The following is a 13,842-nucleotide window of genomic DNA, read 5'->3' on the forward strand; positions in this document are numbered from 1 at the left end:
CGGGGCGGGTCCAGGATTAAGGCTTTAAACTCCTCCCAAAGGTGGTACTAGGAAGATTCGAACACATGTTCTCACACCCACCTGCTTAGCTCCCATGCACCAACTGAGCTACCACCATTTGTTAATTTTATCATGACCTCACATGGACCCATATATTTTTATGTGTGCATAAGAGATAATTTTATCTCTCATACACATAAGAAACTTCTAACCCATAATTAAATCTATATATTGACTTAGTTACAAAAAAACAAAAAAAAATCTATATATTGACTTCATTTCCGACAAATTCAGTCAGCCATTCTACAACACTTCTTTACCCCTCACCTCTCATAAGGACTCCTACAGCTACTAATTAATGGCTTCCCCTAATTCATGTCTTCAATCTGCTCCTATTGATTATGAAACTAAACACATCTCAAAATCAGTACCCCAGCAAAGTGTCCTAGACATTGAGGTCACCACACTTGAAATGGAAGCTATTAGAGCTCCAAAAAAGAATGGAGGAGAAGCTAAGACAGAAGAGGTGGGTATCTTTCTGACATGGAAGGATCTATGGGTGACTGCTTCAAAGGGAAAGAATGGAAGCAAAACAATTCTTGAGGGTCTAACTGGTTATGCCAAGCCAGGGCAGCTCTTGGCCATAATGGGTCCTTCTGGTTGTGGCAAGTCTACACTACTTGATACTTTAGCAGGTATATATATATATATATATATATATCAAAGTGATCATGCTTCTAAATAACCTCATGCATCATTATTGTTTGCCTATAAGTTATGTAGCCTATTTTATTTTATTTTTTCCATTTTCATTTTATACGGAGGGTTTGGAGCATGTATAACTAAAAGCTGAAATTGTGGAGACGAAAACTGTAAAGAAAGTCTCCTAATCCAATGCTTGAGGAGTTGGTCATAAGTATATATACATGTAATAGTTATTCCCTCCCTAAAAAAAATATTTATAAGAGTTAATTTCTCCCATTAATTTTAATAACACTTCTAACTTCAATATTTTATTTTGCGCCCTCAATCATAAAAAGTCCAAGATATTACAACCAAAGAAAAAATAAAATAAAATAAACTTAAGACCATTACAAAAACTTATTGTATCAGTAGTAAATAAAGGAACCAAGGCTTCGGGCATTTCTTCGTGTAGTATGTGTGTGCTTATGAGTATATACAGATTTAAATTTGAATAATTTTAATTAAAAATAAAATTAAAGTGGAGTGATTTTTGTTCTGGATACCTAATTGTGAAAAGTAATTTTTGGTGAAATGCATATTGCTATTATAATTAGTCAAAATCACTTTTGGATGAGTAATTACGGGAAGGGTATAAATTATACTATTTTATCATAAATTTGTTAAAAGTTCAAAATTGTTAAAAATTGTCGGAGGAAAGCAATCAAAAAATCAAAAAAAAAAAAAAACTTGCTTCCAACTTGGCCCAAATTTTGAGGCAAAATCATATACCAAATATAATTTCTAGTCAGGAAATCACGTTTGACATGCTATAAAGACGAGTCTGGCTGCATGAAAATATTACCAAAAATAGAAGAGGAGAGTTATAATTTATAAACAAAAGTTTATAAATTATATTATGTATTCTCAAAAATATATTACTAGATTATACTATGTATTTCTAGAAATACACAAAATAATTTATAAAAATTTATAAAAAAAATTGTAAATGAATCTTCCCAAAATAAAATACTGAAGGGCTTGTTCGGTTCTTACTTGGACTAAAGTTTAGTTTAGCATCCCAATGAGGTAAACAAATTCTAGATGTTCTATTTTTTTAAAAAAAATCTAGATGAATTTTAAATGAAAATTTGCATAAAAAATCAATCACTAATCCCAGGCAGGACCTTTGACCCTGTCACGAGAGAAAAAAAATAAATGCAATTAATTAAGAATTTAAGACACGATCTAATGTTATGCAGCTATACACTTATGAAATTTCTTCTGTTGCGTTTATTTTTGTCGTTTTCTTGGGAACTAAGCTATTTTATAAAACAGTTTCATGTTTCATGTTTCTGTATTTGTAAAAGATAAAATTATCTTCTACATACATAAAAGTATCTAGGATTCTTGTTTTTTTCTTCTCTTTTTTTTCTTCTCACATAGTCCCATATGAGCCCTACACATTTTTATAAAAGAATAGAAGATAATTTTATCTCCTATAAGACTATAACAAAACAAACATTAAACCTTTTATCAAATGGCCTAAAAGAAAAATATTTATCAACCCATGAATTCGGCTTATTGGAATCCCAGTGGTAGATATAAATGCTAAAAGATATATCATAAATTCAACCAATACTAAGAGAGGAATAAAGGGCTTGGTTGGCAAATCTGAGAAGGAAACAAAACAAAATTTGCGAGGGAATGTTCTGTCTTTGATATGTTCTAGTATCTAGTCAATTTGAAGTTTTGAACAAATTAAATGATATGAGTTCATATTTCAGGGAGATTAGGTTCAAACATAAGGCAAACGGGGGAGATTCTGATCAATGGTCGCAAACAAGCACTTGCTTATGGAACCTCGGTACAAAATCTTAAATTCTTCAACAAAAACAAATTGGGATTTTAATTAAGTGTCACTACCCACCCACATTGATCAACTAATATTTTTTTCAATCTATGTGACCACAGGCATATGTCACACAAGATGATACATTATTGACAACCTTAACTGTTAAAGAAGCGGTGCACTATTCAGCTCAACTCCAATTACCTGACTCCATGTCCAAGGCAGAGAAAAAAGAGATAGCAGACTTTACAATAAGAGAAATGGGTTTGCAAGATGCCATTAACACAAGAATTGGAGGGTGGGGTTCTAAAGGCATTAGTGGGGGTCAAAAGAGGAGAGTGGGCATATGCATCGAGATCCTAACACGTCCTAAACTTCTCTTTCTTGATGAACCAACTAGTGGACTTGATAGTGCAGCTTCCTATTATGTCATGAGAAGAATTGCTACCCTGGCTCAAAAAGATGGCATTCAGAGGACTGTTATTGCATCAATCCATCAGCCTAGTAGTGAAGTTTTTCAACTCTTCCATAACCTTTGTCTTCTGTCTTCTGGTAGAACAGTTTACTTTGGACCTGCTTCTGCTGCAACTGAGGTTAGGAAATAGCCCATTTTATAATACATCATTACAAAGTTTTATGTTTTCATGTCCACTTAGTAATTCTGTTTTTGTTTTGATGTAGTTTTTCACTTCAAATGGTTTTCCTTGTCCTGCTCTCCAAAATCCATCTGATCATTTACTGAAAACTATAAACAAGGATTTCGATCAGGTAAACTGACCATTATTCAATGGGATTGGTGCCTTTTAAAGGATTTCATTCTTGTTCAATAATTATTAGAATCATTCATATGTCTCCACTTAACAAATTTAAATTTTTGGAAAACTTGATTGTTGATATAATATCAAAGTTTTTATGACCAACCAATAATCATTATTACAAGTGGTGATGAGATTGTTTCCCTTAATAAGAGGTATCAAGTTCTAGCCCAGTGAATGGAGAAAATGATTGTTAGAGATATATAACATCATCAATGTAGCTCCACCCACTAGCTTAAAGTTTTGGGTTGAATTGGTTATTTACATGGTATTAAAGTCTTGGTGTCCCGAATAGCAAAACGACCATAGTAATAACAAATAAGAAATGTTTCTACCACTCAAAGCTGTTTCGAAATGAATTTCCAGGATAGAAGAGTCAAAGCCGTAGGTCAAAGTGACGGGAACGGCACCGTCACCTTGCATGGCGGGTTAGTGATGCGTCAGGGTTAGTGACGCGTTCAATGTCTGACTCCAACTCATTTCCCTCTCCCTCTTCGTTTCTGCCTTCTTCCTCTCCATCTTCGTTTGTCCTTCATTTTGATCATTTGTCTCCCTATTTCCCATTTCGTATCCCCTCTCCCTCTGTTTCCCGAACCTCCTATCCTATCACCCACCGTCTCGCTGTGGCTTAAATATTTCATATCCTATTTTGTCTTCCCCTCCCCTCTGTTATTTGTTGCATGCTTTCTCCACCGCAGGTGAAAAATTTGTCATTCCTATCTCCATTTGCGGTCAATAACAGGTATGTAGTATGGGTTGTAGTATTTTTTTTTTTTTTAATATTTTATCATGATAAATCGTAGGATAATTAGTATTTACATTATTTTATAAGGCTTTAATGTTTCTAAAGTGATTGTAGATAAGTTATCTACATCCGTTCCAAAAACGACGTTGTTTTGGGTTGAAAAATTAAAAAATCATAATGAAAAAGACTATTATTATAACCTTGAAATAAATTATAATTACAAAAATATTTTGATTTCCGCCTTAAAACAATGTCGTTTTGAGCTCACTGTAAATAAGTTATATACATTGACCGTAAAAAAAGCGAACCAATTTTATAATTACAATTATTAGCCTTAGAATTATTGATATCCTTTTAGATCCACTAATTGTTTATTTACTGTTTTGTTGGGTGAGCAGATTAATCATTAATGAAACGTTAAGAAAAAATACATAAACAGATTAATTTAGTAATTATAAGTTATGAAAGCTAAAGAAAAAAACCTACTTAGTGATACAGTATTTAATTGTTAATAAGAATATTAAACAGACATTATAGCTTAGTGATTTAATTAAATATTTATAATATTTTATTAAAAATCAGGGACGAAGAACCAAATTTAGTTAAATATTTAATGTAATATTTAATGTAATTAGTAAACATTAAGGTAACGTAATGTTTTACACTGCCTATTAAGCATAATTGTAATGACATAACTAAAATATAATATTTTATGATTTTTAATTTGTGTTTAACATAATATGTATCTTATTTAATTAAGTGACTTAATGTAGAAACCTAGTTGGAAAATTAAGTAATTACGTTTGAATTAATGTAAATAGTTTTTGAATTATTTAGTAATTACGTTTGAATTAATGTAAATAGTTTTTGAATTATTTAATAATTACTGTTGTGATGAACATTTGCATAATTTGTTTTTAATTGATGACTCGTAATGTTTAATTTACTTCTACACGGAGAGAGAGAGACAAATGATCAAAATGAAAGACAAATGAAGATGGAGAGAAAGAAGGCAGAAACGAAGAGGGGGAGGGAAACGAGTGTGAAGGAAGTGAAATGGAGGGAGTTGGACACTGAACGCGTCACTGACCTTGAGGGGTGCAGAAGTATACTGAACGGGACTCCATGGGCTGCCTACCTGGCACCCAGTCCCGCCATGCAAGGTGACGGTACCATTTCTGTCACTTTGACCTACGACTTTGACTGCTCTACACTGGAAATTGATTTCGAAACAGCTTTGAATGGGAGAAACATTTCTTATTTGTTATTACTATGGTCGTTTTGCCTGTCCCGAATTCGATCATCGCCGCCTTCTCATTTTCTTTGTGGAATTTCTTAACACGGATAGGCTGGACCTAATGCATCATCCAGCTTTTAAATCCAATAAGCTCTCTTGTGAGGAGGCATGTTAGATATATACAAAACTATTAATGTAGCCTCACCCAACAACTTAAACTTTTGGGTAGAATTGATTCTTTACAATGATCATGAAAGAGTCACCCCTATAGTGGATCCAACAATATTCTAACTGAATTAATCCGATAATAGATGAACCGCTATATATATATAGGGAAAACTATTTGTGCTTTAAAATGATGTAAGTTGTGTCCTTTTAGTTTTTTTATTCTATCTACTCTCAGTAATATATATTTACAACATGAAAAGTTACTTTTTTTTCTCTCTCCTTAGTCACATTAGTTGACGTGGAAAGTAAAAAAAAAATTTATACTATAATTACGTAATACCGGAAATATATAGAGTAAAAAATTAAAAAGACACAACTTACATCCTTTAAAAGGACACACTAATCCACATATATATATATATATATATATATATATATATATATATATGGCAAAATGATTTCTGCAGCTGCTGTACCTACAGCAAGCAAGGATACACGTCCGAATCCTAGGATACGGCAACAGATCCTGAGTTTTTTTTTTTTTTTTAAAAAAAACCGTGGGGCCCACTTTTCTGTGTCAACTGTAGATAACACTATCTACGGCTGCTGCAGAAATGTTAAGCCCTATATATATATATATATATATATATATATATATATATACATATATGGGTTAGGATCATTTTACACCAGTGTAAGTTACACTCTTAATCTTGTCCACTGATCCCATTTATATCTAAGAGCTCAAATTTTTTAGTAATGTGAGCCATTGGATACAAGTGGATCAATGGTCAAGATTAAGTGTAAGACTTCTAACTCTTACACCAGTGTAAGAATATCCTGCCCCTACATATACATATATATATATATATATATATATATATATATATATATATATATATATATATATATATATATATAATGACCAAAGAATTTAGAGTTGCATCATTACCTCTCCATTCTTCTAATGAAAAGTAAATTTCAACACATTACCCATTCACGTGCCCTCACTTTTTTTGTAGTTGGTTCTTATTAGTAGCCGAGAAAACTTACAGAAATATAATTTAAATACATTTTATCCCAGGACATTGAAGTGGGTTTAGCAGGGACTGGAACAATACCCACAGAAGAAGCAATCCGTATTCTTGTGACATCATATAAATCATCTGAAAGGAACCAAGAAGTTCAAAACGAAGTAGCAGTACTATCTGAAAAGGTACCCTTCATGCTTACTGGCACTCATATATATGGCAAATACCTAAATTTGATCCGAAATTAAGATTGACATTAATTGGATTTAAATGGGTTTCAGGAAACCAGTTCAATTGACAAGAAGAGAGGACACGCAGGCTTCCTTAATCAGTGCTTAGTTCTTATAAAGAGATCGTCCGTGAACATGTTTCGTGATCTAGGCTATTACTGGTTACGCCTAGCCATATATGTAGCATTGGCTTTAAGTTTAGGCACTGTTTTCTATAATTTGGATACCAGTAATGGCTCAATTAAGGTAACAGTGGTAAAGTAAAGGAAGAGCTATGAGTAATGAGTCACATAGAATAACTGAAACTGAACTGGCTTTAAATTTAGCTACTCCATGTCCTCTGATTGTGCAATCACTTTTGATTATTTCAGGACAGAGGTTCACTTCTTGCATTTGTGTCTGCATTCCTAACTTTTATGACCATCGGTGGATTCCCTTCCTTTGTGGAAGACATGAAGGTAATTTAGAAAATTGTTCATAGTCTAAGTTGAAAAGATAAGTATAAAGTTTTTCTTTTTTAAATTTTGAAAAAGTAGGAATTCACTGAAAAAAATAAAATAAAATTCTGCCACATTGGTTCCCAGGTATTTCAACGAGAAAGACAAAATGGGCATTATGGTGTCACTGCGTTTGTAATTGGGAACACCTTTTCCTCTGTCCCATACTTGTTGTTGGTTACCCTGATTCCTGGAGTTATAACTTATTTCCTTGCTGGTCTTCAGAAAGGATACGAGCACATTTTGTACTTCTTGTGTGTTATATTTTCTAGTTTGATGTTAGTGGAGAGTCTTATGATGATAGTTGCTACTGTTGTTCCCAACTTTCTAATGGGTATCATAACTGGTGCTGGAATTCAAGGAATCATGCTTTTAATTAGCGGGTTCTTTAGATTGCCACATGATCTTCCAAGGCCATTTTGGAGATACCCATCACACTATGTTGCCTTCCATACATATGCCTTTCAAGGACTGCTCAAGAATGAGTTTGAAGGACTAAGGTTTGCTACAAATCAAGGCTCACACAATTACATTAGTGGTGAAGAGATTTTAAGAAATACATGGCAAGTTGACATGAGTATATCAAAATGGGTTGATCTTGCAATCCTTGTGGGGATGATTGTTCTGTATCGTGTTCTGTTTTTCATTATCATCAAGACTATTGAGAAGGTGAAGCCTGTGGTTGTATCACTATCATGCATGTCAGGGTCTCCCAAGGGAACAATACAGATCGTGGAGAACCCCAATGCCACTCCTTTACAAGGAGAGGTTTTATAAATTTGAATGTATTTATTGTAGTTGGGTAGCCATACCATCCACCGACAGTGGATTTAAGAAGTGGAGAAATATTAGCTTCAGACTTGTCTAGGTGTGAAAGATCTATAGACTGTTTTAGTGTTCTTAATTAGTCTGCATATGACTATGTGCTAATTGTAATAAACTAACTAGTAATTTATGCCATTTAGTCATTTACCTTTGGTTATACACGACAACTAATACAACCTAATAGTGCAAGCCCATCAAATGAGTTAAGCCCAACAACTCCAAAGCCCACATCGAACTCATTGACTGATCCCAGTGTTCAGAAATCCACGATAGAACCCAATGGGTGCAGCTCAGTTGGTTCCTTGGCGCTGAGTTAGTGGGATTGGACATGTGTTCGATTCCCGCTGAATGCATTCTTGGGGAGGGAGCTGAACCTTTAGCCATCACTGACCCCCGCACTCCGGATTAGTCCCATAGCCGGCTCAAAGAGTCGAAGCTTGTGGAGATACCGGAGGGAGCCAACTCGCCTCAAAGAGGTAATTAGGATTGGGTAACTCAAAAAAAAAAAAAAAATCCACGATGAACATGAAATCAATATTAATTGTTTACTGTATAATATTGATTTTGTTCTTAAGCCAATTACAATACAACGATGTGGGCCTTGTTTCTTCTTAAGGCATTTATAAATTAATTTTTGCACATATATTACAACGATGAACATGAACATGAACATGAACATGAAATCATTTATAATATATAATAGGTCTATATAATATAAATCAACGGCTTGCACTATATAATGTTATTTCTCTGTTATGGTATCAGAGCTTCTAAGGCTCTGATATCCGCTTCAGATAATCATCTTCTTCCGTTTCTTCAGTATCCATGGCTAATCAAGAACAACTACCTTCATACCTCACGAATCCATCTCATCCATTCTTCCTCCACCCAATCGAGAATCCATCTCAGGTTCTTGTGACTCCACTTCTTAATGGTCGCAATTATCATTCATGGTCCCGATCCTTCACCTTGGCATTGTGATCCAAAAACAAGTTGAATTTCATCAACGAAAATGCAGAAATTCCAGAAGAGCAAGATCCTGAATTTCAGGCATGTGATCGTTGCAATATGATGGTTTTAGATTGGATTCATAGATCCATCTCTCAAACTATTGTACAATCTATATTGTGGATTGAGAGTGCTTCGGCTGCATAGAAGGATCTTCACGATAGGTTTTCACAATCTGATATATTCAGAATTGTCGATCTACAGGAATAAATATGTAGACTGCAACAAGGTGAGAAATCTGTAGACTGCAACAAGGTCAGAATTGCTGATCTACAGGAAGAAATATGGAGACTCCACAACAAAACGGTAGAGTAGAGAGGAAACACCAACATGTATTAAACGTAGCACGGGCTCTCTTCTTTCAAGCACATCTTCCAAACAATTTGTGGTGCTATACTGTGACACATGCGGTTCACTTGATTAATCGCATCAGCACTCCTATACTCAACAACAAGACTCCATATGATTTGTTATATGGTCATCTTCCACCTCTGATGCATCTACGTGTCTTTGGATGCTTAGCCTTTGCATCAACCCTTGCTTCTCATCGGACGAAATTATGTCCAAGAGCACGTAAAGCAATATTCATAGGATATAAAGAAGGGATCAAAGGCTATTTACTTTATGATCTCGTGTCTAGAGAAATCTTTATCTCTAGAAATGTGATTTTCTATGAAACTCATTTCCCCTTTACTCAGTTATCAACCTACCAAAATTCTGATATGACCTTTCACACGAACCATTCATTAGACCTTTATCACACCGATCCACCTGTTGATTACACACATCCTTTAAACCCATTACCCACCACAAATACTCTACCCACTCCACCAGATTCTCAACTACACATTAACATCCATATCTTCTATATTGTTCTAGATGTTACTTCCACTTCCTTTCATCCACCAAACACTCACCAACTACAATCTAATACACAGCCCATTGCACATGATATTGCTGCTACCCAGCAGCCCATTACTTCACATGTTGATTGACAGAGTGCAATTAATATTCGAAAATCTTCACGTCTTCGCACTGCCCCAAGATATCTTGCTGATTACCACTATAGTCTCTCCACTGCTCATATTAATCAATCTCGTCCAGGTAATGCTCCCATTTCTTCTGTTACCTACTCATTATCAAATGTGTTATCTTACTCATCATGTGCTCCTTCCTATTGAAATTTTTGTCTCAATGTCATCACACACACAGAACCTCGCCATTTTTCTAAAGCTGTCAAGTCTCCACATTGGAGACAAGCAATGGATACTGAGTTATGTGCTTTGTCCAAAAACAATATGTGGACTGTTGTTGACCTTTCACCAGGAAAAACTGCTACTGGTTCCAAGTGGGTATACAAAGTTAAATATCGTTCGAATGGAGAAATTGAGCGTTATAAAGCCCGTCTAGTCGCTAAAGGATTTACTCAGCAAGAAGGAGTGGATTTCTTTGAGACATTCTCACATGTTTCCAAGCTTACATCGATTCGAGTTCTGCTTACTGTAGCAGCCTCTGGTCTTTTCTTTTCTGCCAAACCTGATATGAGTGTTCGAGCTTTTGCAGATTCTGACTGGGCTAGCTGTCCAGATACACGGAGGTCTATCATCGGTTATTGCATTTTCATAGGATCATCCTTAATTGCCTGGAGATCCAAAAAGCAATCCAATGTGTCTCGTTCATCATCTGAAGCGGAATACTGGGCCCTTGCTGCACTGACTTGTGAGCTTCAATGGCTCCAGCACCTATTCAAGGATCTCCTTCTTCCTTGGTCGAAACCTGCTTTCGTTTTCTGTGATAACAACTCTGCGATTTACCTAGCTCATAACCCTGTGTTTCATGAGCGATCCAAGCATACAGAGATCGATTGCCATATCACACTTGAGAAGCTTCATTCTGGGCTCATTCGTTTACTTCCCGTTTCTTCTCTCAACCAATTGGCTAATTTTTTCACGAAGCCGTTGTCTCCATCTGCTTTCCATTTAGCTCTCTCCAAGCTGGACCTTGCTAATTATCATGGTTCATCTTGTGGGGGGGGGGGGGGGGGGGGGGGGGTAATACAATCTAATAGTGCAAGCCCATCAAATGAGTTAAGCCTAACAACTCCAAAGCCCACATCGAACTCATTGACTGATCCCAGTGTTCAGAAATCCACGATAGATACACTACATGCATGGCCAACTAACCACAACAGATTACCTGAAATCTGTTAGCTGCACTGGTTTGTTATCTAAGTAATTAGATAATTTGTTATTCGTTTTACTTGTTGATGGTAGCGTATATATACGACTTTTGTGAGTACTGTAATTGAGTTTTTCCAATTAATCAATTAAGAGGTAATTCAGCTTTCAATGGCTTCTCTGTTTCTTGTTAACAACCATTCTATTTTCTGTTATTATTTTTAGAAACAATTTTTTTTATGTGTTTATAAAAAATTTCTGGCCAAAAAGATATATTTGATTACACCGCTTACTTCTACCCAAAAAGAGAAAGTGTATTTAGTAAATAATATTTTTAATAAACAATGAGTATTTAATGCAGTGTTTTAAAACCCGGCTCGGACCGGCCGGGTCGACCCGGGACTCGGTGACCCGGTGGGTTCCCCGGTTCGAGCGGGTAGTTAGACCGGTTATGCAGTCAGCCCGGATTGGACCGGTTGACCCGGCCGAAACTCGGCGACCCGGTTGACTCGGGTTAAATCGGTTTTTCCTTTTTTGTTTTTTTTTTTTTGGTAATTTTTTTTATTTTATTGATAAGAACTCTTGAATTAAATCATATTCATATTTTATGATGAATATGATTAAAAGTAAAGTGAAAATAATAAGGTAGTTTAGATTAGTGTAGTATCGTTTATGTAATTTAGTTGCATCTTATAATGATCTCATGAAGTTAAGTGGTGATAAACACTGATGGTCTCATAATCTCATCTGAACGGTGGACACTTTTTTCTTATAGTGTATATTTCATGCATACTATTTGTTATCATGATTTAATTTATCCGTATCATGTCAAGCACAAAAAGTGCATTTAACTTATATTGCATGGTTTAATCCAATATTAGGATACGGTCTAGAGCTAGAAGCTTAGAAGTATATAATATTTGCTATCATTGAAAACCAATTTATTTCTTGAAGCTCATTGATAGTTTTCTTATATGAATTTTTATTAATATAAGTAATATTTTTATATTTTTAATATGTGAACAGTAAACCGGTTGAACCCGGTTGAACCAGTGACCCAGTACCTCGACCGGTTCGATGACCGGTCCGAGTTTTAAAACACTGATTTAATGTATCACACATTCTATTATGTCTACATTAATTAAATAGTGCACAAAATAAAATAAAAAAATTTACCAGTTAATTCTCTTAAACATTAAAATAAACCGATTTTATGGGATGATATTTTTAACTATATCTATTTGCCAGACTAAATAAATCCTTTTTGAAAAAATTGTTATGCATACCCTATGTAACGCCCGCCTACTTGTAGGATGAATGACTTTCCCTATAAATAAATACGAGATTTTTTAGCGTGTTTTGTTCTCACTCATACACATTTTGAGAAAGTTTTCAGGAGACCACTCGTCCCAAAATTACTCAAAGTCAAACACGCTTAACTATAAAATTCTTAAATTATGGACTATCGAAAAGTATATGCATCTTGTTAGTATATGTAGTACATATTCTTTCATTTAAGTCATCATCAACTGTACAGTCTCATACTTGCTCAGCCTCTGGATCCCTCTTGTTCGGGTTATTATTATCGGCTTGTGGCCTGACTTATTTACAAAAAATAAAAGTCTGGTTTAGCCTGTTTAAAAAAAATAAAACAACAAAAATTTATCCAAACAAAATATACAATCAACGACACTAGAAATTCCATAAATATCATAAATTCAATGTATACCAAATAACATAATATAGAAAAAAAATCATTCAAAAAGTCTGTTTAACCAATAAAATGGATTGAGAAGAAAGTGAGGCTATTACAAGTAGTATAAAAAATATAAAAAATTAAAAATATACTAGGTCAGTCTGAGAGGCTCTAAGACCGAGCTTTTGAATTGTAGTCTGAGACCTTTTTATTAAACAAGCTTTTATACAAGTTCAAACCTGATGCTAACAACCAATTTTAGACATATAAACTCAGTTCTTCACGAGCCGAGCGAAAAACTCCTGAAAGAACTCTGCCTCGTTTAGCACCCTGATAGTTATATTCACACGCAAGAGTCCTTGTCCAACCACCGTCAGCACTGACATGCAATTATGCATACATCATTGTTGAGGTAAAAGTTAGGTTACATGTGCAGGTGGAGAACCATGCTTTTTTTAATAATAAAACAAGAATAAGAAAAATGAACACTTTTTTATTTTTTCAAGCTTAAAAATGTGGAAAAGGTGTAATTTTTTTATATGAACAATATTACCTGTAAGAACGTTAGGGTAATTATTTATTAAATAATATTTAGACATAAAAAATCTTAGATCTTTGTTAAACTTTATTTACTTTTAAAAAATATATACTGTAATGAGAAAATAGTGTGTAGCGTAGGTTATAAAATTGAAGTGTGTGAAACGGGGTTGATAAGAAATGAGAAAAATATGTTTCACGAAGTGAACTATACTTATCGAGTATCACATGCTTTGTCTAATTGATGCGATGTCTGACTACCAAGTGTGGGTAGCGGCTAGCGGCTTCTCCTGATTGTAGTCTTCATTCATTGAGCCGAGACTTTTCCAACTAGTGAGGGTTT

At 34.6% G+C, this 13,842-nt stretch overlaps 1 protein-coding gene across 2 annotated transcripts; it reads left to right on the forward strand.

The window, feature by feature from the left end:
* The first annotated feature begins 312 nt into the window (after positions 1–312).
* Positions 313–8,210, forward strand: LOC133294985 (ABC transporter G family member 1-like). 2 transcript variants are annotated; one of them, XM_061493761.1, is made up of 8 exons: positions 313–695; positions 2,469–2,548; positions 2,656–3,126; positions 3,215–3,301; positions 6,583–6,714; positions 6,811–7,005; positions 7,131–7,217; positions 7,344–8,210. In XM_061493761.1, the coding sequence occupies exons 1-8, from the start codon at positions 359–361 to the stop codon at positions 8,031–8,033; spliced, it is 2,079 nt and encodes a 692-aa protein (XP_061349745.1). In that variant the 5' UTR covers positions 313–358; the 3' UTR covers positions 8,034–8,210. The 2 variants fall into 2 exon arrangements, with proteins under 2 accessions (XP_061349745.1, XP_061349746.1); XM_061493762.1 differs by lacking the exon at positions 3,215–3,301.
* Positions 8,211–13,842: the final 5,632 nt, after the last annotated feature.

This window comes from Gastrolobium bilobum, unplaced genomic scaffold (assembly GCF_033153095.1).
Source record: "Gastrolobium bilobum isolate Gb01-03AN ecotype WA unplaced genomic scaffold, APGP_CSIRO_Gbil_v1 utg691, whole genome shotgun sequence".
Taxonomy (NCBI): Eukaryota; Viridiplantae; Streptophyta; class Magnoliopsida; order Fabales; family Fabaceae; genus Gastrolobium; species Gastrolobium bilobum.